The sequence below is a fragment of the Camellia sinensis genome, chromosome 4, assembly GCF_055761805.1.
Source record: "Camellia sinensis isolate YWXY chromosome 4, ASM5576180v1, whole genome shotgun sequence".
Classification (NCBI taxonomy): Eukaryota; Viridiplantae; Streptophyta; class Magnoliopsida; order Ericales; family Theaceae; genus Camellia; species Camellia sinensis.
The window spans coordinates 137,923,555-137,948,913 of record NC_138964.1 but is presented as its reverse complement, the minus strand read 5'-3'; the positions used below and the strand labels follow the sequence as shown (position 1 = coordinate 137,948,913).

The window sequence follows — 25,359 nt, the reverse complement described above, 5'->3', positions numbered from 1 at the left end:
AAGAATATCTCGGTTTAATTCTCTGTTTTTACTTTGCTGTTTCAGGTTATAACTTTCCTCAATTATATGCATTTGTACACACATTAGGTATGCACCTGTCCCAAGTACATAAGTTTTTAAATATAAGTCATCAAAACTTTTACTATAGGCCCCCAAATTTGGAAGGCTCCCAATTTTTTAATAGTGTAATATAGGTCTATATATATGTTTAGTTTTTTTTTATTTTTTTTATTTTATATATTTTTTTGCTTTTAATATGTTTAGTTGAAACAGGTCAATTGACACAGAAAATGCCTTCCAATTATTGCATATTTTCGGTCGAACTACTAATGTAATGTAAAATCGGAGCAAAAAAATTAAGGTTGTTTTGGGCTTATAAGCTAATTTTTTTACTTATTAAAGGATTGTTTGAGGTGTCCTAAATAAGTGTACTTTTTATCTTTTTGGACTAAAAAATTGAGAAAAAAAATATGGATGTTTGGGTCAACTTTTTGACTTTTTATGAAAAAATGTGTATTAAAAAATTATATAAATTAGTGTGTAGGGGAAAATTAAAATTGAGAGTTGTGCAGCCGTAATTTTTGACTTTTGATAAATAGTGATAATTTTTTAACTTTTTGACTTTTTGGCAACTTGTCAAACTTGGCCTAAGAAAAGATATACAGAAAAGTAAAAAAATGATGTGACCTAAATAAACCAATAAGCAGTTTATAAGTCATGTTCTCAAATGAAGCCTGATATAATATTTGGGAATTAGGTTAAAAGTCAATTTTTTGACTTTTTCAAAAAAAAAAACCATGCAAAAAAGTAATGTGACTCAAAAAAATTAAAAAGTCAAAAAGCTGATTTTTAATTCAGATGCCAAAATAGATTGTGTGCAAAGAAATTATCACTTTCTTTGTTTTCAATTTCTTTAATTCAATTTTTTGAAAATTAAATTTTTATTTATTTTTTGTTTTTGTTAAATTTTTAACATTTTAAGAATTTTTTTCTTTTTTAAATGCACCCAACCTAAGTGTACCTAAAAAAGTAAAATATTTGTATAAAAATATTTTAAAAAATCAATACATACACAAAAATATGAAAATGTACTGAATTTTCATATTTTGTTGGTATATTTGGTATTTAGTGAATTTTTAAAAGATTTTTTTCCATAAATATTATACTTTTTAATTGATTTATATTATCTAAAAAATAAAAAGTTTAAAATATTTAAAAAATCACTAAAAACAAAAAAAATATTAAAAATTTAATTTTCAAAAAACTAAATCAAGGAAATTGAAACCAAATAAGGTTACTCACTTGATTTTTTTTTTTTTTTTAAAAAAAAAAACCTTTTTCTTGTTAGCAAAGACATGAGATGATTGAAAAAATTAAATATCTACTCCTAAAAAATTAACCTTCCCTCGCTCTCCTCTTTCAATCATTTTTTTTTTTTAAATTATAAATAAGTGAAATAGTTTTAAAATAATTATATTGTAGGAACAATTTTTTTTTATGCAAGTCACATAAAAGACTTGTGCCACTCAAAAAAAATTGTACCATACACACAAGAGACTTAGGCCTCGTTTGGGAACAGACTAATTTAGTAACTTTTTGGCTATTTGGCTAAAAAGGTAGGTAAAAAAAACTTGTATGTTTGGGATGACTTTTTGGCTAATTACGAAAAGATGTGCAAAAAGTAGAGAGAAAAGAGAATCTTTGACTTTTTGGTATGGGTTGTTGGCTTTTTGACTAATTTAGTAACTTTTTGGCTAATTGGCTAAAATAGCCTCTTGCCAAACGAGGCCTTAGATTACCATGAAAATGAGATATTATTTTCTCACTGTCCAACTAAAAAGTAATTTTCCTTTTTTTTCTTCAAAACAAATTTTTTTTTTTTTTTTTTTCGAAAATGATTAAGAAAGCATTATGTCAAGTATGTCGTAAGAAAGATTAAGATCTCAAAAAGTTAAACAAATAAATTTTCAATAAAAATTATAACTTTTTTTTTTTTTAATGTAAAATGCCTCATTTTTAGTTGTCTCTTCAAGCCACAAATGTTCCAAGGTCAGTCCTGTATAGTGAAGTGAGATATGCATTTTCCCACCTTCAAAAGCAAAACCAACAATATTACAAACACACTCATTTTTACACTCAACACATACTCATATCATATTAATCAGTTAAACTCCCTCTTTCCGTTCCATTCCAAAAACAAACACATACATATCTAAAGGGGGAAATTACAAATCAGTTATACCTTCAAAAAATAATTACATATACATCAAAAAGTTTATGCACTCAATAATTGAAATTATAAAATTTATCATTAATCTGAATTTTTCTTTTCAAAATATACACTGATTTTTCTTTTGAGTATGTATATATATATATATATATATAACTTGGGATCATAATCTAGATGAAGCACCAGAGAGAGCATGATTGGTTAGTTCTCTTCTCAAGATCTTCCCTGCTGGTGATTTTGGAATAGAATTGATGAATGCAACACGTCGAATCTTCTTGTATGGTGCAACCTACAACATCAAACAATAGTAGAAAATTAGATGTTCGTATTTTCTATATTGCATTAGTGCACTTTGTTTGATTAGATGTCCAGGTTTTTTTTTTTTTTTTTTCCTTCCTTTTTCAGCCTCATGTTTGAACAGCGACCCACCAGCTCCAGCCTCACCTGCCCTTCCCAACTCTGGTGATATTATATGCGTACAAAGAGATTTAATAAATATAATAAGGGTAAGGACGGGTAAAACAGGGCGGGGAAGGAAAAGCGGAGCTTCTCACTTTCTTACAGGAGTGTGTTTCACTTGGAAGTTTGAAAGCATAATCCCGAATAGAACATCAGAGTTTTCCATGATAACTGAGATTATCAATAGTAAAACGATTTCTGGATTGGAGAAGGGGCATATTTGGTTGTGTTTCTAATTTTCAGAAACTTGCAGAAAATTTATTTTTGTGAACTGTTTCCATATGCTATTTTGAAATTTTTTTTTCTTTCTAAACATAACTCACTTTTATGAAATGTCAAAAAGATTCAAAAATTGTTTTCACTCAAATACATCCATATTTTGGGTATTGTATAAAAGTGACATATCTGAAAGAGCTTCTAAATTCGAAAGTTCTGTTTTTCTCCATTTGTGAAGCTTGAAAGCTAAGATATGACAATGCATGATGGAGTTTTGTTTTAGGACAAATGCAAAAAGCTACCAACATCAACCAGCACAAATGTAGTACTAAATAAAATCAAGGACAAATTATACCCGTGACCCTTGTAATTTACATCTTATATTGTATTGTCTCAATTTAGATCAATTGATAATATTTGTTAACAAATTAGATAGATATCAATGGAAAAATAGTTTATTTAAAAGGACGGTATCATTTTTAATTGGACGTCAATCACTTTGAGAAGAGTGAATGGATTATTTTGTCCCTTCATTTCAGTCCGATTTTTAAATGGGCATTATCAATTTGGACTACTTCACACTATATGAAATTTTTCAAGGAAAGTTTGCCAAATATTTCTAGAGGGTAATAGTAGAAGTAAAAACATGCCTGTCTTGCAATGAAATCAATAATTTGAGCTTCAGAGATATTGCTCCCAGGTTTTCTCACCACGAAGGCCATGGGAATCTGCCCAGCTTCCTCATCGGGATACCTAAGTTCAGATGACACATGTGGATTTAAAGCATGAAAAACAGATAATTTACCTTTTGCTAGCTATTATAAAGCTAATTGATATTAAAAAAACATTTGAAATAAGCAAACAAATAGTGAAACATCAAACATGTCACATTCAGTGTACAATTTTTGAGGGTGAACTTTCTGCTTCAGGTGCCTCGAATTCGACCCAAATGATATTTATTACCCATTGGGGACTCGCACGATCCACTTAATAGGCAAATGGTGGGTTCTCCTGATGGTCTTAACTGGATATGTATTTGGGTCTATTTTGACCTGGTTTGCTACTTTAAGATCTTTGTACATATTGGGTTATTTTCCAAAGTTGGTCAATCTTACTTACTTTGCTGAGCTAACCAACTAGGCAAAGATTGTCAAAAAATTCCAACCGAAGTAACACAAGTGCGCAATAGAACTACACCAAGGCAAAGTTCAAAAAGAATGTCTACTTGTTTTATTAATGCCGAGCTAAAAAAAAGAAAAAATTACAAGAAAGAATTAAAAATAGAACAATTTGACATTGGCTATGTTCCACAGTCTTAGCACAGCTCAGTCATCAATGTCTTCCAAGTGGTAAGGTCCTTTTCTTGCTAGCCCCATCACTTTGTATGGTCTTTCCCAATGGGGTCTCAATTTTCCGTCACCAGCAAAGTTTTGAAAAGCGGTTGCGGTCACCGTAATGGTTGCGGTGACGTGATAGCAATTACGGGGTGCAAAGGCCGTAGCGTAATGGTGGTAGTAACCGGAACCGTGATTTTTTTTTTTTTTCCTTTTTGTACAATTTGAAGAAAACTTACCGATACGCATTTTTTTCTTTCTTTTCAGAATCACATTTATTGGGGTCTAAAATAAATTTTGATCAATTTTTGTTAATTTTTAATTATGATCAAATATATTTCATATTTTCAAATCACTATAAAATGAGTTTTTTACATTTTATTTCAGTAGTCAATGATTTTAAGAATAATTGATTTTAAATGTCTACAAATTATTTTTTACCAATACCTGAACTACATGAATAAAAAATCTTCACAATTATTAAATGAAAAGATTATAAAATAAAAATTATGCCATAAATTTATAAAAAAAAAATTCATATAAGATTTTTTCTTTAGACTTGGATCAGTTGAGTAATTGTTCTTTTTTAGTAAACTTTTTTTTTTTTTTTTTTGGGAGAGGGGGGGAGGGAAAGGAAGTTAGCTGTTCAGAATATTTTAAAAAGGTGTAACGGTCTCTAACGGACCATTAGGGTACCACTACGACTGTTACGTAACATCAAAACAACCGTTACACATGTAAATTTCCGTTGCACCGCTATAGTGGCCGTAACGGGTGGTGATAACCACCGCAACCATTACATAACGGTTGCGGTAACTTTTTAAAACCTTGGTCACCAGGTACCAAAGTGTTCCCCATGACTTTGAGTAAAACCCAATCACCAATCTTGAAGTGCCTTTGATGCACTGCCTTTTGTATTTTCTAGACAACTCTTGTTGATATGAAGCAATGTGGATCAAAGCTCTCTCTCTTTGTTCTTTTGCAAGGTCGAGCTCCAAGGTTATTGCCTCCCCATTCAAGTCTGGGTCAAAATTATCGCTTCTAATTGTGGGAAGGCCAACCTCCAAAGGGATGACAGTCTCCATGTCGTACGACAAGGCAAATGGTGTTTCCCCGACTGAATGCCTTGGGGTTATTCGGTAGGACCATAAAATGTGGGGGAGCTCTTCAACCCACTTTCCTTTCACCTTCTCTAACCTTTTCTTCAGGCCATCCAGGATCACCTTGTTTGATGCTTCGGCCTAACCATTGACTTGCGGATATGCCGGTGTGGAGTTATAGAACTCTATCTTGTGCTCTTCACAAAAGCCTCTGAAGATTCTTCTGTCAATTGAGTGTAGTTGTCTAATATCAAAGCTTTGGGAATTCCAAACCGAGTTATGATGTTCTACCAAACAAACTTTTTGATGGCTTTTTCCTTGATGGATGCAAGTGCCTCCGCTTCAACCCACTTTGTGGAGTAGTCAGTCGCCGCGATGGAGAATTTTCTGTTGCCCGGCGTGATTAAGAGTGGTCCCACTATGTCCAGGCCTCACATTGCAAAAGGCCAAGGGCTGGTCAAAGGTAAAAGTTCTCTGGCCGATTGATGGATTTGATGCGCAAATTTCTAACACTTTTAGCATTTCCTGACATACTTCTCTACGTTTGTCTGCATGCATGGCCACCAATACCCTTGTGAGATAGCTCGGTAAGCCAAAGACCTCCCCCCTTGATGACTTTCACATATTCCTTCATGAATTTCAAACAGGAAGGCTTCAACCTTGCTGGGGTGTACACACTTCAAGTATGGCCCTTTGAATGACTTTTTATATAATGCTAGGGATGGAGATAGCCAGAACCGCTGTGACTTTGCTCAGATTTTGTTCACCTCCTACTTGTCTTTTGGCAAGCTATGAAGCATGGACATGCCAGATTTCATGCCGTGGCAGTGTCTGACACGGGGACACGTACGGGACACGCCATCCGGCGTGTCCCTTTAATTTAATTATTTTTTTTGCAGAGACACGGCGGGGACACACGTGTCCACCAAATCTGGACACGCATGTCCAAATCTGGACACAGAGAGCAAAAGAGAAGAGTAAAGGAGAAGAGCAAAGGTCAATAGACAAACCTGGTCTTCGATCCAATCGACTCGCCTGTCGACCTCCATCTAGTCGACCACCGTAAGTTTCTCTCTCTCTCTCGCCAGTCGACCTCCATCCATGACCTTGACTTTGACTCGCCTGTCGACCTTTATCCGTAAGTCTCTCTCTGTCTCTCGTCCCTCTCTCTCGCCTTCCTTCTCGCTCGCGTCTCTCGCTCTTGCTCTCGCATCGATCGCTCTCTCAGCTCTGATTTGATCTGATTCATATAATATATATATATATGTATTTATTTAATATTAATAAAAAAACATATCTTATATCTTATATTTTATATAATATATATATATATATATTAATAAAAACAAAGTAGATAAAATAAAATAAAAAGTTAATAGAATCATATTTATTTAAAAATATAATAATTAAATAAAATAATTAACTTGTATTAAAATAAAAATATTGATATAAAAAAAAAATTGCCGTGTTCCCAGTTGTGTCCGTGTCCCTATTTTTTTAAAATTGCCGTGTCCCGTGTCCGTGTCCGTATGCGTGTCCGTGTCCGTGCTTCATAGTTGGCAAGATCATATCCTTCAAGAAAGTGACGATGGGGTCCGTTCAGAAAGGTCCTAGCTCGGCGCATAACACCTCTGCCGCTTCGGGATTTTTTATACTTGGCCTTGGTAAGAAGTCAATCAACAAAGGGTTTGGGATAGAAGTGCCCGACATTGATGCGAAACCAGCTAACTCATCTACCTTGTTGTTTTCATCATGGCCGATCTGTTCTATCCTAATGACTTCAAACTTTTTGATCTCTGTTCTGACCAGCTCCTAATACTTGGTCATTCTATCATCCTTTGCCTCATACTCACCAGATATTTGGTTAACCACCAATTGGGAGTCGCTGTACACCATTAGCTCGGTAGTCTTCATCCGAAAGGTAGATTTCAAACCAACCAAGAGTGCTTCGTACTCCGTTTCATTATTGGACGTTGGAAACCCAAGTTTGATCGCTTGCTCAATAGTCAGGCCATCTGGCAAGATGAGGACTATTTCTAGTCCCGTTCCATGCCTATTAGAAGTTCCATCTACGAAAAGCTTCCACATCTCTCCTATGAACAACTTCCAACAAGTAAATGGGTCTAAAGATGCCTTGGGGTCTGGTACTTCAACTATATCCTCCAAGTTTTTGCCCACTGCTTGTTCATCGATCTCTTTGCTCGGTTGCCCTACCATTTCCCTTTTAGGCACATTATCGCAAATTGTGCTCGTCATTGCACGGCTTACTTCATCTCCTCCTGGCAATGTATTGGTGACCTCAGTGGGCGATGCAACCACTACTAGGCTTAACGGCACATTGCGCAATTCCTCCGCTTGAGATGGTAAGTTAGCTTGTTGCTAGGTAGTGGGGAGTTGCACTGTTCGCCGTAGCTTTCCCCTCTATTTGTTCAGTTTCCTCGGTCAGGTCAACTGGGCAAACGGAATGACTTCTTGGAGCGAACTCCGCTACAAAGTTTGCTAACGCTAGGGCTTTTATTACTGTTTTAGGTTGAAACTTGATGTCAAACTGTCCCAACTTCACTGCCTACTTGAGTATCCTTATCGAAAAGTTCACCTCTTCAAATAGAGCCTTCAAAGGAAATGCGGTCAACACCACCACAGTATGCGCATGGAAATAGTGCGGCAACTTCCTAGATGCCATCATTAAAGCTAAGGCAAGCTTGTCTAATGGTAGCTATCTTGTTTCAGCACCCCGAATTGTCTTGCTCACATAAAAGATGGGCAAGTGTTGTATTCCTTCTACGTGCACCAGAACTGCGCTAATAGCATGCTGGGAGACTGCGATGTACAAGTAAAGCTCTTCTCCAGGTACTGGGGTTGCTAAGAGTGGCAGAGAAGACAAATACTCCTTCAAGCTTTCCAGAACTTGGTCACACTCCTCGTCCCATTTGAACTTCGACTTAAACGCCTGGAAGAATGGTCTGCATCGGTCTAACGACCGACTTATAAACCTGTTCAGTGCGACAGCTAACCCTGTCAGATGTTATAACTCTTTAATTGTGTTTGGCCTTTCAAGTTCTTAAATGGCCTTGATTTAGGAAGGATTTGTTTCTATTCTGTGGTTGGTCACCAAGAAGCCTAGAAACTTGCCTGATCCTACGCTAAATGCACACTCCGACGTATTTAGCCGCAACTTATGAGTTTTCAAGATTTAGAACATCTCTGCTAGGTCATTGAGATGGTCTGATTTATCTTTTGCTGTTGATCACCATGTCGTCAATGTAAGCCTCCATTGTTCTACCTAACAATAGTGCAAACATCTTGGTGACTATTCGTTGAAACGTTACCCTTGCGTTTTTTAGGCCAAAGGGCATGACCTTGTAACAATACAACCCTCTTGGAGTTGTGAAGGACGTGATCTCCTGGTCTGGTTCATACACAACGATCTGATGATATCTGCGCTATGCATCTAGAAAGCTAAGTCGGTTGTGACCTGCAGTTAGATCCACCAGCTGATCAATCATTGACAAAGGAAAGCTATCCTTTGGGCATGCTTTGTTGACCGTTTTGTAGTCCACGCAAACGGTCATTTGCCATTCTTTTTTGGCTGTGTTTGAGATCCACTTTGAATAATGGACTTCCTTGATCGCACTTGTTTCCAACAAGTTCCCCACTTCTTTGACCACTACTTCGGCAAGGTGTAAAGCCGACCAGCGAGTTCTTTGTATGACTGATTTGGCAGTAGGGTTGACGTTGAGTTGATGGCAGATGAAGTTTGGATCAATGCTAAGCATATCGTACGACATCCAGGCAAACACTTCAAGATCGGAGATCAAAAAGTCTATGATCTCCTTTCTCTCAGTGCTGGACAAAGATGAGCTGAGCAAGAACTTCTCTGGATCGGTCTCATCAATCCTTACTTCTACCAAATCTTCCACGGCCTTCTGTTCAGCTATCCTACCGACGTCTTGGAACATTTCTTTCTTCTCCAGCTCTTCAACCATCTGCACAAATCCTTTGGCAGCGCAACTGCCGTTCACTGTCACGAAACATTGCTTGGACGTGATTTGGTCTCCCAAGACCTCTTCAATTATCCCAGCTTCGTTTGGGAACCAGATTACTTGATGGTAGGTTGAAACTACCGCTCGTATGGCATGCAACCACTCTCTCCCAGGATGATGTTGTAAGTGGACGGGACTTTCAAAACCCAAAACTCCACTTATTTGACCATTGAGCCAGCTTTGACTGGCAGAATAATCTTGCCAACTGTCCATTTTGGCATAGAGTTGAAACCTACCAAGGGAGACGTGGCTAGCGCCAAGTCTCTGTCATCCAATTTCAGTTGCTTGAAGGTTTCATAGTACATTATCTCACATGAACCCCCTTGGTCAATCAAGATCCTCTTGATGTCGAAATTCTTGAAGCGTAAAGTAACCACCGACACGTGGTTATGGGGGTTCTGCAACCTAGCTAAGTTATTATCAGGGATAGAAATTACGTTCTTTGCCTCTATTTTCCCTTTCTTTACAGTTGTTTGAACACTCAGCACCTCTCTCATATGCTCCGCCTTTTTTATCATCCTTCTGAGGTCGCAAACTTGCTCAAGCTTGATGATTCCATGGATTACATTAATCATGCCTTGAGGCGGACCATCTACTGGCATGCCGTCCGGCATGTTGCGGTCTTGAGGGGTTGGCCGAGCTCCCCCCCTCAATGTATCGGTCCATGTGGCATGTTGCCACCAATTCTTCCAAATACTGCTTTAATGGCGTGTAGTCTTCAATTCAGTGCCCAACTTCGTCGTAGAAAGTGCACCGATATCTGTCGTCATAACCCCTTTGCGCTTCTCCCAATTTGGCATGGACTTCTTGAAAACTGTCATGATAGCAGTGCGAACCTTCAATTTCCTCACTTTTGTGTCCTTATCATTTGGTGGACCGCCACGATTATTATAGTTTGGCCTTCCTCTCTTTCCAACCGTGTTAACCTTGCCCGAAGTCTTTTTGTCCGAGATCACTATTGTGCCGTACTTTGCCCTTGCTCTGGCGCCATCCTCCTCCACCCTTAAGTGTTTGTGCACTCTTTCCATTAAGGCTTCCATGGTAAGAAGGAGAGTTATTGTCATGGAATCCCTCGATCTATGCCTAACCGGCAAGCCACACTTGTATTGGGCAATAGCTAGGTTGGTAGGGCATTCAGCGATTTGGTTGAATTTCTCTCAATACATGTTGTTGTAGGATTTCAGTGTCTCCTTCTCGTCCATGTCAATGGCAAGCAATTGATCGACTTCTACAAGCGTCTTGGTGTTTGTCTTAAACTTAGTGACAAACGCCTCTATAAACTGCGCCCAGAAGACAATGTTGCCTTGGGCAACCTCTCAAACCAGGTCAAGCCTAAATCCCCAAGGCCTTGATAGGAACAGGACGCACATCAAGGCACCATTCTCTTGTGTATAGTCATCACTTGTCGAAAGTGGCTAAGGTATATGTATGGATCTGACTTCCAATCATGAATCGTGAACTTAGGCTGGTTAAAACCTAAAGGCAGAGGTGCGTTCTCTATCGCCAAGACAAACAGCGAACTCTGCAATCTTGCCAGTGCTCTGTCCACTGGCTCGTAAGCAAGATGTGACATTGGCATTACAACCTCGACGCTTCCATACGTCCTAGGAGTCAATCCCTGCAAAGTAGATACCCTCTGGGGTCCCTGCACCTAGGCAACTTCTCTTCTCCATGCCTTTTCTTCCAAAACAGTCTGTAGATCTTCTGACCTGGGCAACTCAGTGTATCGCGAGAATGTCTAATGAGTGTGAAAGGGTCGATAGCTGCTTCCCTCGGTGTATGATCTTTCAGGCCTAGTCCTCTCAGACCTGGAGTAACGGGTTCTAGAAGTCCTTGAATGAGTGTCGCCTGTCCGGAGGCTTCTATTATCATAATATGTGGGCGTGGCATGCCTATCCTGATCCCCAGAACAGCGAGATTGCATTCGCCCTTCGTGGATCTCCACCCTAGCCACACCTCTGCCTTTCACTTGGCGCTTTAAAGCCTCCATGTCTACCGCCATTCTTCTTATCAGTTCGTCTTGCTCTCTCACACGATCCTCTAGAACCTGGGTGTCTGTTTGGCGCCTTTGTCTATCTGGGCTTCGGGAACGGCGAGGACTCAAACTCCGCTTTTCTCATGCGCCCTTGTGAGGGTTCTGTCGTTGAGGGTCCAAGTCCGCCATGAGCGGAGTAGGAGGCAAGTTGTCACGCCTCATGTTCCTTTCTGGCGTTTGGCCATCAATGGCAAATTGTGACAGATCTTCGTTGTGCGCCATAAAATCTACTGAAGGAAAACTTGATCAAAAGGTAAGTTCTCTGAGTTTCCCACAGACGGCGCCAATTATATGGGTACGAAATAATCTTCACTCGTATAATCTTGCTGATCAAACTTGTGCCCCTCTAAACGCCATCGTAATACCTAAAATCACAAACGTGAGCGAGTCGATGGGTGTGTGCTAGAAACCCCTCCGATGCCTAAGTCAGCAAATAAACTGAAGAGACAAAAGCTCTGTGAATTCGGGAGTATGAATTGTCATACCTAAGATTAGGGTTTGGTTTAAGCTTTTGTAGATTCCGCATGGCACAATCCTGATTGGACTCTAACTCTCTTTATAGAGTCCTCCTAGGAATTACATTTCTAAAGGATAATGTTTATCTTTTGACACCCTCCTCACTGCAAGCCAAGTGAGATGGCACAACTCTTTGCTCGGCTTTTCGCCATACAACTGGACTATTTGTACCCTGTCCGCCATTGGCTTAACCGTGCTACACACAACACCTGCATGGCTTGTACGGCGCGCCACCATGCTAACATTACACGGCTCTTCTCTAGCTCGGTCAAACCTCCATTCTCATTCTGTTTGACCACTTTCCCTTGTAGCTCAGTCAAGATGTTGACCACCATTAGGAGATAGCTAAGTCCAAGAATATAGGCCTTATGTTAGTCCGATCAAACCCTTTAGACCGGTTCTATCCACTGTTCGGCCCACGCTAAGCTCTTCCCATGGCATAGCTCAGCCTAACTCGCAGGCTCGCAGCCCAAGCCTCAGTCATTTCCATCTAGCTCAGCCCAACTTGCTGCCCAAATTAACCTCTCAGGTTCTGAGATTATGATGATCTTATGAGCTTTCTATAATAGGGTTGCTGAGAGAGAAAGAGTCTACTCATTGTGATCTCTACATCTATAGTGAAACTCTTTTGTCTCTTTTCACCCGTATACATAAATTGGATAAGAATCGAAACTAATCATGAATAAGTTGTAGGACATACATGGTGAAAGATGAGTTTTGAACTTCACAAGAGATGCACACTACAGATAGATACAATGAAAATGTTCAAAAACCTATTAGACAGACCATCCGTAAAGATGAAGACACTAATGCTATGCTTAGTTTACTGGAATGAAAGTAGAATTAGAATGTAATGCTCATTCTTTAGCCTCCATGTGAATGATGATTGATGCTTGAATTTCACTCAGCAAGTGAAAACATATTTAAGTGCTATCTATAATATATATATACACACACACACACACACATATATATATATATATAGAGAGAGAGAGAGAGCAAGGCTTGTAAAGGGGATGTCGTGTAAAGATTGATGCATGAATTTAGCCTTCATTTTAAGTATGAGTTTTGTTTCATTTTGGTTCTTGATGTTTTCATTGTGTCAATTCAATCCTTAATGTATGAAAAGTATTTCGATTTAGTCTTCCAAGCCAACTCCGTCAATAAACACCGTTAAAATCAGCAATATGTAATTTTAGAGACTAAAATGACACAGCACATTTTAGGAACAAAATAGTGTAATTTTTTTAAGTGAGTTTTCACATTAATGACACAAATACTAAAATTGTAATTTTTTATGCAGATCAATAGAATTGCCAATATGAGACAGAGATACATACGGAATGACAGCAGCATCAGCAATTTCAGGATTCAATTGAAGCAATTGTTCCAACTCAACTGGGGGGACCTGCATTTCATTCCGAATCTTTAAAAGTTGAAAATTGTGAGGAAAAACCAAAAATCAAAAAGAAAAAAAAGAAACAATTTTAGCACCTGATAAGCCTTGTACTTGATCAATTCCTTTAATCTATCAACAATGTAGAGGAATCCATGAGAATCAAAGTAACAGAGATCACCAGTCTTCAACCAGCCCTCTTGATCCAATGTTGCAGCAGTTGCTTCATCATCACCAACATAACCTACAATTGCACAACATTTCTATTTTACCAAATAAGAATCACCGCAAGAAATTGTGAATCATTTGATATCATTATTAGTTTCAAAACAAAAACACAGAAAAAAAATGTGTGGTGAGTTGCTAGAGATTGTGGCTGCCAACAGAAACACGAATAAATGATGGCGCCGAATGCATCACCTTTCATTACTGTAGGTCCTCGTAACCATAACTCCCCTCGTTGCCCTGGAGGCAAGGCCGCTCCAGTTGTAGGATCGACTATCTTGGCTTCCATGTTCTCGGCTAGGCGGCCAACAGATCCAAACTGCTTAGATTCATCTGGCCCTGTCATCCCTGTGGCACCTCCACCAGTCTCAGTTAGACCATATCCCTAAAACATAACAAAAAGTAAATTAGTGACAAAAATACGAAATTGGTAATCACTAAGGAGATACAATCACAAAAAATGAATCATATATTAAAGTTCTTATTATTCAGATAAAGTCTGGTCTACAATACAAACATGAGCTCCTTATATGGACAGAAGAGAGTTATATATTGGTTTGTCTTGTTGGGATTCATTTCATAGCCACAAATGTAAACGGAAGCACAACTATGCATACATTAAAAAGAAAAATAATTACACATAAATTTACGTAGTTCGACACCAATTGTCTGTGCTCACGGAAGAGAGATAATTCACTATATAAATAAAGTAGAGAATTCATGTGAGATAGATAGCCAAACTCACACTACTACTTGAACTCCATGCTCAATGCTACTTGAGTTTTTACTTACCCAGATACCTCATATTATTTTAGTTTAGTCCTTACCTACCTTGATGCCTCACACCATTTTTTCTCACACCTCTTGCATCTCTATTTCTTCCTCCACTACTCTATCAATCTCACTGAAAATCTATACCCTATGACTATTTATATTAGTTTATTCATATGAATTCTAATTCCATATAATTAAGTAACTAAATTCTCAAAATTAAATTCCTTAAAGATATGTATGGATCATGAATTTGGATACCTAAATCTATGATCCAAAAACAGTTGAATAAATTCTAGATTTTACTCTACTAACATAGGCTATGTTTGGCATGTGATTTTGGGGCTATATTAGTCAAAAAAGACAAAATAGATCAGTCAATAAGATAAAATGTCACATAATTGTACTTTTTATATTGTTAACGAATTTAAAAGTAAGGCAAAATGAAAATTTTATATTATTTTTGATCTTGATTTTTGAAAAAGAATTAATATTTTGAGATAATAAAAAATGAAATAAGGGACTAATATTTTGGAATAGATGGAGTATTAGATTGATTTATATATTAGAGTTTCGCTTAGAGAGTGGATTGATTTTGTTAACTATTTTAACTTGGGTTAACAAGACTTGTTTAAGATGGATTTTTTATTTTTATGATTTCTGTGAAAAAAAAAGTAAAATAATTATAATTATAATTTAAATTTAAATATTAATATTAATATTTTTTAAAAAATATATTATCAAATGGTAATTTTAAAAAATTAATTTTTTTAAAATGTAATAATTATATTATTAAAAAAAATTAAATTATTTAAAAGGGACTATTATTTTGAAACGGAGACTAATATATCACATGGGTGACCGACGCCATACAACAAAACACCATTATTCACTCCACACGGTTTACTGGTACAATTAATACGGTTGTACAAATTGCAGATTCCACCACACGTGGTTTCAATTCAATAATACATAAAAAGTTGACTTTTTGGCTTTTTTTAGCTTATTTTATCTTTTTGTGAGTAAAAAATGTAAGAGGTGATAAGAGCCAAAATAGGTAAAAAGCCAAAAGCTCGCGTTTTTAGCTCTTATCACCTCTCATATTTTTTACTCACAAAAAGACAAAATAGGCTAAAAAAGTAAAAAAACCAACTTTTTATCAACTTTTCAAAACAAACGGAGAATTCTAGTTATGAGATGTGTACTTTTAGTTATATTACATTCTTTTTATGTTATGATAAAACAAAAAATGTAGTTATAATATTATTTTAATTATGATTTATAATATTTTTGATTATATTTTATGTAATGTTTGGTTTTAATTTTTTTAATTATAATTCAAAAAGTATAAAATTATGTCATTTTTTTTTAGTCATAAGGTATATATGATACACACATTTTAAAAGGTGTATATCATAGTATTTCCCAACATCAACACCCATATAATAGGGCCGTGCGGAGAATAAGGATTCATGTAGCCGACTCCATTTGATGGGATTTAAAGCTTGGTTTGGTTTGGTTATATAGTAGGTTTTATTATACAGCAATATTGCAGACCCCCAGTTGGGGCAGACCCCCACCACCCCCACATACACGTGCGGGACAGGGAGAGAATGAAAACACAAAAAAAAAAAAAAAAAAATTTGAGCCAATCAGCACCCAGTGGGGGTGTTGGGGTCTCCCCCAGTGGGGGTCTCCCCCATTTTCCTTTATTATATTCCATTAATTTCAACAATTCAATTATTGTACAAAAAAAAATATCAATTAAGACTCACCTTGCACAATGCACACACATCAAATGATCTATATTACTTCATGAATTTCAACCTTTTTTTTTTCTTTTTTTTACACATTGGCGTGAATTTATATTATGTTTTGCATGTATGGAAAATCCACAATTGTTTGTAATGATGAGTTTCATTGTTTTCTAGCCATAATTAGTTTTAATTATGCACATAATAATATTGGTTATTTGACTCAGCATGGGAAAAAAAATCAAAAAAATTCATCCCAAAGTGCTAGAGACCTAAAAAAAAAAATTATCAAAAATTTTATGCAATTCTCACATGGGTGGATCCCATATGATGTAAATTTCACACCTATGTAAATCTTTGATATAATTTTTATGATTTTTTTAAAGATAAATTACACTGACTTCCCTTAAAATTTGAAGAAAATATAATAAGCCCAACAAATTTAACATAATTATATTGAATTCCCTTAAGGTTTTAATTCATATATACTTAATCCCTTTTTCATTCAAAATTCGTTAGTCGTATAAATGAAAAAAATTATATTGTCATCTCTTTTACATTGAAACTTATATTTTACAGTATATATCTTTGTGTTTTCACACCATATGTATTAGTTTTGGTCACTTTAACCTTACTAAAAACAAAGTAGCATAATTATGTCAAAATTGTGAAATTTGATGTATATTTTCAAATCTCAAATGAGGTTAGACCTCCCTTCAAGTTTAGAGATACAATAAATTCAATAGTTTGACATAATTACATTAAACTCTATTAAGATTTTAATTTATATAATACTTAGCCCAATTTTCATTAATAATTTGTTAGTTGTATAGATAAAAAAAAAAATGATATTGTCATCTCTTTTATACAAAAATGTGTTCTTTATGTTGTTTATTTTTGTGTTTTCATACTATCTGAATTAGTTTAAGTCCATTTAACCTTACTAAAAGAAAAAATAATATAATTATATCAAAACTATATAACTTACTATATTTTTTTAAAAATAATTTACCAAACAAAGTCTTAGCATTGCTCATATAAAAATGGAGAATTCTATACGTATCATTTACCATATGCGCCCTTAGTTACGTCATTTACTTCTTTAATTATGACTAATTTTTTAATTATGATATTAGTTTGAGATCTTTGATTATGCCTGTTTAGCTATGCCTTTTCTTTTCTTTTCTTTTTTATTTTTAGTTAGGACTTAGAAAATATGGAGTTATACAATTTTTTTTCTTGTAATTATAAGATGCATAGTCTTTATGAAAAATTATTGGTTCGTCTTGGGGTACTATATGATCATACCTTAGGTCAATCATAAATTCTCATACTTTTTATATTTTTCAATCACTTAATATAAAATTATAAATTTTATCCTTTTTACTAATCAGAACACACCTCAGACACCATGTAATTATGTCCTATGACCAACGAATAACTTCATGCCCTAAGACCAACGTATAACTTCTCTTTCCCTATTAAAATATTATTGACCTTCTAAACAAGTCTTTTTCAACCTAAACAGCTTATTTTGACGCTAAAAAATGCCAGTCCGAGTCTGCTACCAAAATGGATGACAAGGGAATGTGGGCCCAGAACAAACAAAAGTCATAATTAAATATTGTTTCATAAATAAACTTACTCTCCGTTTATTTTAACGGCAGCAAAATATTTTCTACATTTTAAAAAACGTTTTGTTATGTTTGATTGTGACTTGAACAAATGTGCTAATAGGAGTGGAAGGGGTAATATTGAGTGGTAATATTAAATTTGTGATAATATTTGTAATAGGAGTGGAAGGGGTAATACTGCTAATAGGAGTGGTAATATTTGTGATAGCAGTGGAAAGGGAAGTAATGGCCGTGGTAGAGATGTACTCGCAGTGATAAAACTTTGCACGAGAAAAATAAAAAAATATTCGGTCATTTTGTGAATCTAAACTGTTCTAATTTCAAAGTCTTAAAACTGTTCAAATTTTAAAGTCAGTCTTAACAACATTGACTGTTTATTTTTTTTATTTTTAAAAAAATACTTGTGATATATTTTATAAAGAAAATGTTAGAAACATTAACGCTGTGTTTGGTTGGGAGATTTGAAGAGAGATTTGGAAAGAGAAAATGAAAAGTTAGATGAAATGTGAATAAAATATATTTATATTTCACATAATTTCACACATTTTTTTCTTTTCCCTTTCCATTTCCAAATCCCCCAACTAAACACAGTATAAATGAATTATCAAATTTTTTATCAAGCCTCTCACACGGATGTAAAATCCACATATGTGATTTGTGTGAGTCCCACACTTAAGTGAGAGATTTGATAACTCATTTTGAGTTTCTAACATAACTCATTTTACAAACACGTGACTATTAACATTGGATTAATTTATTCAGGAGGCCTCAAAGTTGATAATTTGAATCATAATGAACGTAAGGTGGATTCAAATAATAGATATTTTCAATAAAGATGTACATTCCGGCATGTAGGATTTATTATGAATTATTACAAATTTCGTTTTGATAATTTAAATTATTTAATTTATTAAATATTATGTCTTGTTTGGTATGAAACACTTTTAACTTAAAAGTTAAAAAGTTATTATAAAAAATAAAAAGTTTATAACTTATATCCAAAAATCAAAATTTCATTTTTTCTTTATATTTTACATATTTTTTTGTAAAAAATAAATTGTCATTTCAAACATACTAATTTTTTTATCTCATATTTTAGTTAAAAAATCAAAAAATTACTAAAATAGTATATTTTCAAGCCTTAATGTATATATTTTGTAAGTAATTCAATAAATTAATCGCAACATATTCAATTTATCAAGTTTGTTATAAAAAATAGATAACTTGTATTTTTGAAAATAAATAAATTATTTTTTATAATAAATACGATATATTAAATATGTTATAACAACAATGATTCATCCCACTAAAAACATCACCACTAATAGCACTAATGCATTAAAAAAGTAAAAAAAAAAAAAAAAAAAACACAATTCCAAGACCAAAACATCACATCATTAATGGCGGGACCCACTGCCACCTAATTAGTGGGAGCACTTAGTGCTCCCAAACATTTTTCTATGTTATAAATATGACATGGATTTAATTTTTTTTATTAATATTGACAAAATAAATAATTTGAATAATGGAGTTATAATGGACCACACAAGGAGAGTGCCCTGTTTGGTAGAGTTGTGGAAAAGTGCTTATAACTTATACTTAAACAGTTTATAGCTTATAACTATGAACATAAGCTGATTTCTAACTTATACATAAGCTGATTTCTAACTTATAAATTAAGCATCTCCTGCCCCACTCAAAGAATGAGCTGATTTTTGACTTTCAAAAAGCTATAAGTTATATGTTAAATTAAACACATCAAAATAACTTAAATTAAGTTAGAAGCTGAAATAAGCACCTTTTAAGCTGGATTAAACAGGGCTTATGGACAGGATAGATTCCACCTGTCAAAACAGTGTGTAAATTAATTACCTGCACAATCTCAACATTGGGGAACTTCGCCGTGAACCTCTGGGAAACCTCCTTCCCAAGCGGCGCGCCACCGCATCCAAGCAACCGAAGAGATGTCAGATTGTACTTCGCCGCCACCTCCGACTTCGCCAGGGCCACCACGAGCGGCGGCGACACCGACATATAATTCACCTTATACTCCTCCACCGCCCTCAACATCCCCTCGAAATCGAACCTCTCCATCAAAACCAGAGTTTCTCCCATTGCCGCCGCCGCAATCATCATGAAAAATCCAAACACATGAAACAACGGCAAAATCATCAGCGACACCGCCGGTTCCGCAGCCGCCGCATTCTCTTCGATTTCGATGCGGCTTTGGTGGTGAATTCCGGCGATTAAAGCGATAAAGTTCCGGTGCGTCAACTCGACGCCCTTGACTCGGCCCGTCGTTCCCGAAGAATAAAGTATCGCCGCCGAGTCTGACTGGTTGACATTCACGACTCGGTTAGGTTTACAGTCGCTTTCAATTACCGAGTCAGAAATCATGGATTCAAACTCGGGCGAGTCGAGCAGGACGGTACCGAGTGGGAGAGAGAAGGGGAGGTTGTGAGAGGATGTTGTTGTTGCGAAGGCGATGACGGGGTTGCTGAGTCGAATGAGGTGAGTTAATTCGGACTGAGTGGAGAGGGGATTGGCGGGAGAGATTGTGATGCCGAGGGAGAGGAGAGAGAAGTAGAGGACTGGGAGGTGGAGAGAAGTTGGGGAGAGGATAAGAGCGACTTTGTTTTTGGAGAGAGATGGGAATGAGGCTTGGAGAGAAAGAGATAGGGATTTTGTTTGACGGAGGAAGTCAGAGTAGAGGAGGCGGCGGCCGGTGGCGAAGTCGATGAGAAAGGGGGTGGTGGTTGAAGAGGAGGAGTGCTGGAGGAGAGAGAGTGTGTAGGAGGAGAGAGAGAGGGGTATGGTGGGAGGAGGGAGAGGGACTGGTGGTCTTAGGCTGTGGAAGGTGGTAGTTTGTGAGCAGAAGCCATTGCAAGGGTCGATCGTGTGTTTTTCTGGTGGAGTTTCCGCCATGGAAATGCTGTTGGCCGACTTCTAGAGAGAAAAACAATTGTGTGTGTGTGTGTGTGTGTGTGAGAGAGAGAGAGAGAGAGAAAGAAGGACTGAGATCCGCTTGGTTGTTTTTGGCTTTTTAGGCATTGTTTGGTTTTCATTTTTCAAAAATTTTTGAGAAAAATTCTTTACGAATAAGTTTTCAAAAGTAATTAAACTAAACAAATTTTTTTTAATTTTTTTTTTCAAAACTTGTTTGATTTACAAGTTTCTCAAATAAATCTATTTCTCATACACATCAAATCAATCACTTTTTTTAAAATTCTTTCTCAAAATAATTTTTCAAAATATCTTTTGAAAAAAATCAAACCAAATAACTTTTCATACTTTTTATCTCTAAAACTCATCTCTCAAATTCATTGTGAAATATGATTTTTTCTTCCCACATCTTATTTTAATAATTTTTTATAAATAAATATATAAAAAATAAAAAAATAATGTAATAATTAATATATATTTTTAATTTTTTAATTAAAATTAAATGTTACCAAACTAGGCCCAAATCATATTATGTTTTCGTTTGAAATGTGGATTGACTTTTTTGTTATTTTAGTTTCGGATTAAAATGTTTAATTTTTTTTATTTTTTATTTCTATTAAAATAAAAATAAAAACATTATAATTTAAATATAATATTTTATTTTATTAAATTTAAAAATCCATTTTATTTTATTTTATTTTTAACTATTTTAATCCAAACAAAGCCTATACTAGTGGTTTGCATTTGCGTTGATTTTTTTTTATTTGTTCCTTCTTCTTTAATGTCGGTGTGGTGTGACTTGGCCTTTCAATTTTTTTTTGAAAAAAGAACATAGGAGGGTTAATCTGGTGGTCAGCTCCTAAGGACTAGACCCGTTACATCTCAAGTTCAAAGTTTTTTAATTATAATTTTTTCTTTTTTACATTTATTTATATAAAATGTTAATTAAGCGCCGGTCAATTAACAATGGGAGCATACATGTTACTTTATGATATTTATGTGTAAAAAAAAAAGGCGGTAAATTCATTTTGTGGATTGAATTGTCCTTTTTGAGCTTGTGAGACTTGCATTAGTTTATGATATTTTTTAAGAAAAATTAGTCTAAAATTCTTATTCCATTTTTAGTAATGGAAGAGATTCACAATATTATTTAATGATGTCTAAAGTCCCTCAACTCCCGACACCCATATATCACTAAGAAATTTGATCCCTCAAATCAAACTGTCTCTCACTATCTCTCTCTCTACTCTTCTCTCTCCGACGAACTCTACCTCCATCGCCAGAGTTCATTGTCTTCTCTAACTCTCTCTCCTCCGTCAAACGAAGCTCAAAGCATCCTAGAGAAGGAAAAGCAATGAAGAAAAAGCTGGTCTCTAGTGGCGCCGCCATTAGTCTCTGAATTTTTTCACCGAATTGAAGCTATTCAACTCTGATTTCTTCAGTTTTCTCTCCGCAACTTGCAGATCTAATTTTAGTACCAGAAATTTGCATGGAAATCCGCCGGAGATCGACGAGGATCTTCATAGTCGTCACCATCAAAGCCGATGATGGGAGTGATCTTCACAGCAGTGGTTACGTTGATCCATCAAAAAAGTGGATATCTAGCAAAGCTGTTGTGATCGTTCTGTTAATATGTGGTCTTCTCGCAACTCTGGCATCTACTGCTTCTATTAGAGTATGTCTTGTGAGTGTTGGCTGATAATATAGTTTGTATAATCTAATCTAGGAACGTGGAATACACAGATTGCATCTTGATATCATTGATTGAACTATTTTTGGGACAAACATGATCTTAGTTTTACTAAATCACTATAAATTTGTAATTTATTACAGGGTGCATTCACAAGGCTTCATTATTATTCAGAAGCAAAAGAGAAGCAATAATTATAAACAAACCAGATAATTTGGAAAAGATGAGGAATGAAGTTGGAAAAGAAGAGAGAATTGTTATTTTCTCTGGTTTGATCAATTCTCTCTAGTTGAATCAAAACACAATTATCTCTGGTATGTTTAATTTTCTCTGTGATGATCATTTTTCTCTAGATTTCTCTGGTTTGAATCCAGAATTTCTCTAGAAGAGAAGAGAGAACTGCAATTTTCTCTGGTTTGATCAATTTTCTTTGGATGAGTAAAAAAATAATTTTCTTTGGCATGTTTAATTTTCTCTGTGATGTTCAATTTCCTTTGGATTTTTCTGGTTTAGAATTTCTTTGTAAGAGAATAGATAACTGTAATTTTCTCTGGTTTGATCAATTTTCTTTGGTTGAGTCAAAACAAAATTTTCTCTGTCTTGAATAATTTTCTTTGTGATGTTAGAATCCTGTGACAAAAGGGGACAAAAGAGAAATTTTCCAGTGTATTTTGTTGAGTGATGTAAGTTAGATTTTTTTTTTATTTTATTGAAGTAGGATCAATATTAGTTATGAGTTATTTTTAAAATATTGTGAATTAGATTGTCACAATGTTGGTATTTACCTCCACAATTGGTACTAGTTTTTGAGTTGTAGGTTGCAAAAATTTGAACCCGGAGAAATTTCAATTTTCTCTGGGTTTGGAAAGTTCAAAATTTCTCAATTTTCTCTGGTTTGAAACCACCACTCAGACTACCGCTACATTCATCAAAGGTAGTGTGGTATAGATATCATACATATATGAATTGTAGGAAAAGAGTAAGCTTGAAGAGATTTGTAAACTAGAGAAAATAGTGAAGAGATCTGAATAATAATGAAGCCTTGTGAATTTTCCCTCGAGAGTGGGAAGTTCAGAGAAATTTGGAAAGAATTTCTCTGGAGAATGGGAAATCCAGAGAAAGTCTAGAGAAATTTGGAAATAATTTCTCTGGAGAGTTGGAAGTCCATAAAGAGAATTTCTCAAGATATGGTAAAAGCAATAGTAGTGAATGAGATGATCTTAAAATAGTAGAAGAAACTATTACTAGTGAATAGTGTGTGGTAGTAATATATTTAAGGCATCAGAATTAAATGTCCCTTAATAGAGTTCAATGCAAAGAACAGGCTTCTAGCTAACTCAAGGCTTTTCCATATATAAATCTTTTTGCATATACATTTGTCTTTTATATGTGGTTGATTATCATTAGTAGCTACCTCTGTCATACCGTAATGAGCCATTCAATTCTAAACTTACATGTCAAGCTTGGCAAGTGCAAAAGCAGGTTCCAATTTTTCAAAATTTATCAAAATATTGCTTATTAACAATAAAATGGGCAAGGGAAAGTCCAGAGAAAGTCCAGAGAAATTTGGAAAGAATTTTTCACAAATTTCTCTAGACAACTCTCCAGAAAAATTTGGAGAGAATTTCTCTGGAGAGAATTTCTTTGGGAAGTTCAGAGAATTTCTCTGGATTGAAATTTCTCCGGATCAATGTGTGAGGAACCTTAAACATTATGAAAATATTGGATGTCATTTATGCTATAAAATCTTAATACCAAGGATCTTAAAAAAAAAATCCCCTATTTTTTATTGTTTGTAAAAAAATAAATAATAATTGCTATTTAAAAAATAAATCATTCATATTTTAAAAGATAAATATAATCAATTATGTGATTATGATTATCAAATTGAGTTAATTATTTTTTCTATATAATTTATATTTGAATTATGAAGGTGGGGTGAGTCCGGATCCTCGACCGCACAAGCTTGCGGCCCTTTCTGTCACACTACAAAACGCACCATTTTGTTATTTATTTTTATTTTTTTTCTCCTTCGTTTTTTATTTTGCTTTCCCCTTTCCTTTTTTGAACCATAGACAGATCGACGGAGGCGATGAATCTGGACGAGAGTGTCACGACCCAAACCCGCCCCTATGAGTTTAGTATCGCAACCGGCTGGTAATTCGTGATTACCAAAGGCCTGCTTAATAGTAAAAACAGTAATACATAGTAAAGGGGCTGACGGAAGCCAAAACAGTAAATAAAAGATGTCCAATGAGCTGTGATAGTCTGAATGCAAAAAGACTTTTATAAACAAGTCACATTCGTAACTAAAACACATTTACATATCAGATATATATAACGTACAAGTTAGGAATTCAATCCTTATGCCACAACTGTACAGTACGAGTCTATAACATTTATTACAGAACAGAGACAAAGGGTAAGACAGAGACACCCCAAAAACAGCCTTAGCTTGGACAGATTCGGAACCTCACAGTGAGGCACAACGGTTGGCTTGACAAAACTGGAGCTTAACCTGACGCTCCTAGCATCGATCCGGTACCTGAACACCTACATATATATATAAACAGTGAGCTAAAGCCCAGTGAATAACAGTTGTGTAAAGATGTTAAGAATGAATGTCCTTTCACTATTTAAACAGTCATATCAATCACTTAGAAACCATAATAGTCATAGGTGGTACATCCAATAGCAAAACAGTACAGTAGGTCTTAACAGACCGAACAGTCAGTTGATGGTCATCATAACAGTAAACAGTAGTAGTTCCAAACATGGGAACCGACAGAGATCTCTGTGACAATAACAATAACAGTAAATTACTATGGATGCCACGAGTACAGTTTACAAATAGGACAAACATTCATTCATTAAACAATAACGTTTCAGTAAGCAGAACAGTTAATCATTCAGAAAATAATCATAATTGAACATATCTTTACAACATTGTTACTCATAGAGCACTAGGCTACAGATAGGCTAGTGAGCGTCCTCGGATGCCAACCCTACACAG

General features: G+C 35.3%; 1 protein-coding gene across 1 annotated transcript; it reads right to left on the bottom strand.

Annotated features, from left to right (window-relative positions):
• Positions 1-2,127: 2,127 nt before the first annotated feature.
• Positions 2,128-20,755, bottom strand: LOC114316137 (4-coumarate--CoA ligase-like 9). Its single transcript, XM_082866285.1, has 6 exons — positions 19,586-20,755; positions 13,750-13,939; positions 13,428-13,573; positions 13,274-13,341; positions 3,556-3,658; positions 2,128-2,519 (listed from the first exon to the last, which is right to left on the bottom strand). The coding sequence occupies exons 1-6, from the start codon at positions 20,636-20,638 to the stop codon at positions 2,394-2,396; spliced, it is 1,686 nt and encodes a 561-aa protein (XP_082722411.1). The 5' UTR covers positions 20,639-20,755; the 3' UTR covers positions 2,128-2,393.
• Positions 20,756-25,359: the final 4,604 nt, after the last annotated feature.

What these genes read in the sequence shown, in the direction of transcription:
- LOC114316137 (XM_082866285.1), bottom strand. Translation starts at nt 20,638, where the DNA reads ATGGCGGAAACTCCACCAGAAAAACACACGATCGACCCTTGCAATGGC. An exon ending in CCAATGTTGAGATTGTGCAG is followed by an intron (nt 13,940 to 19,585) that starts GTAATTAATTTA and finishes GTTATGTTTTAG; the next exon opens with GGATATGGTCTAACTGAGAC. An exon ending in TCAAGTACAAGGCTTATCAG is followed by an intron (nt 13,342 to 13,427) that starts GTGCTAAAATTG and finishes AATGAAATGCAG; the next exon opens with GTCCCCCCAGTTGAGTTGGA.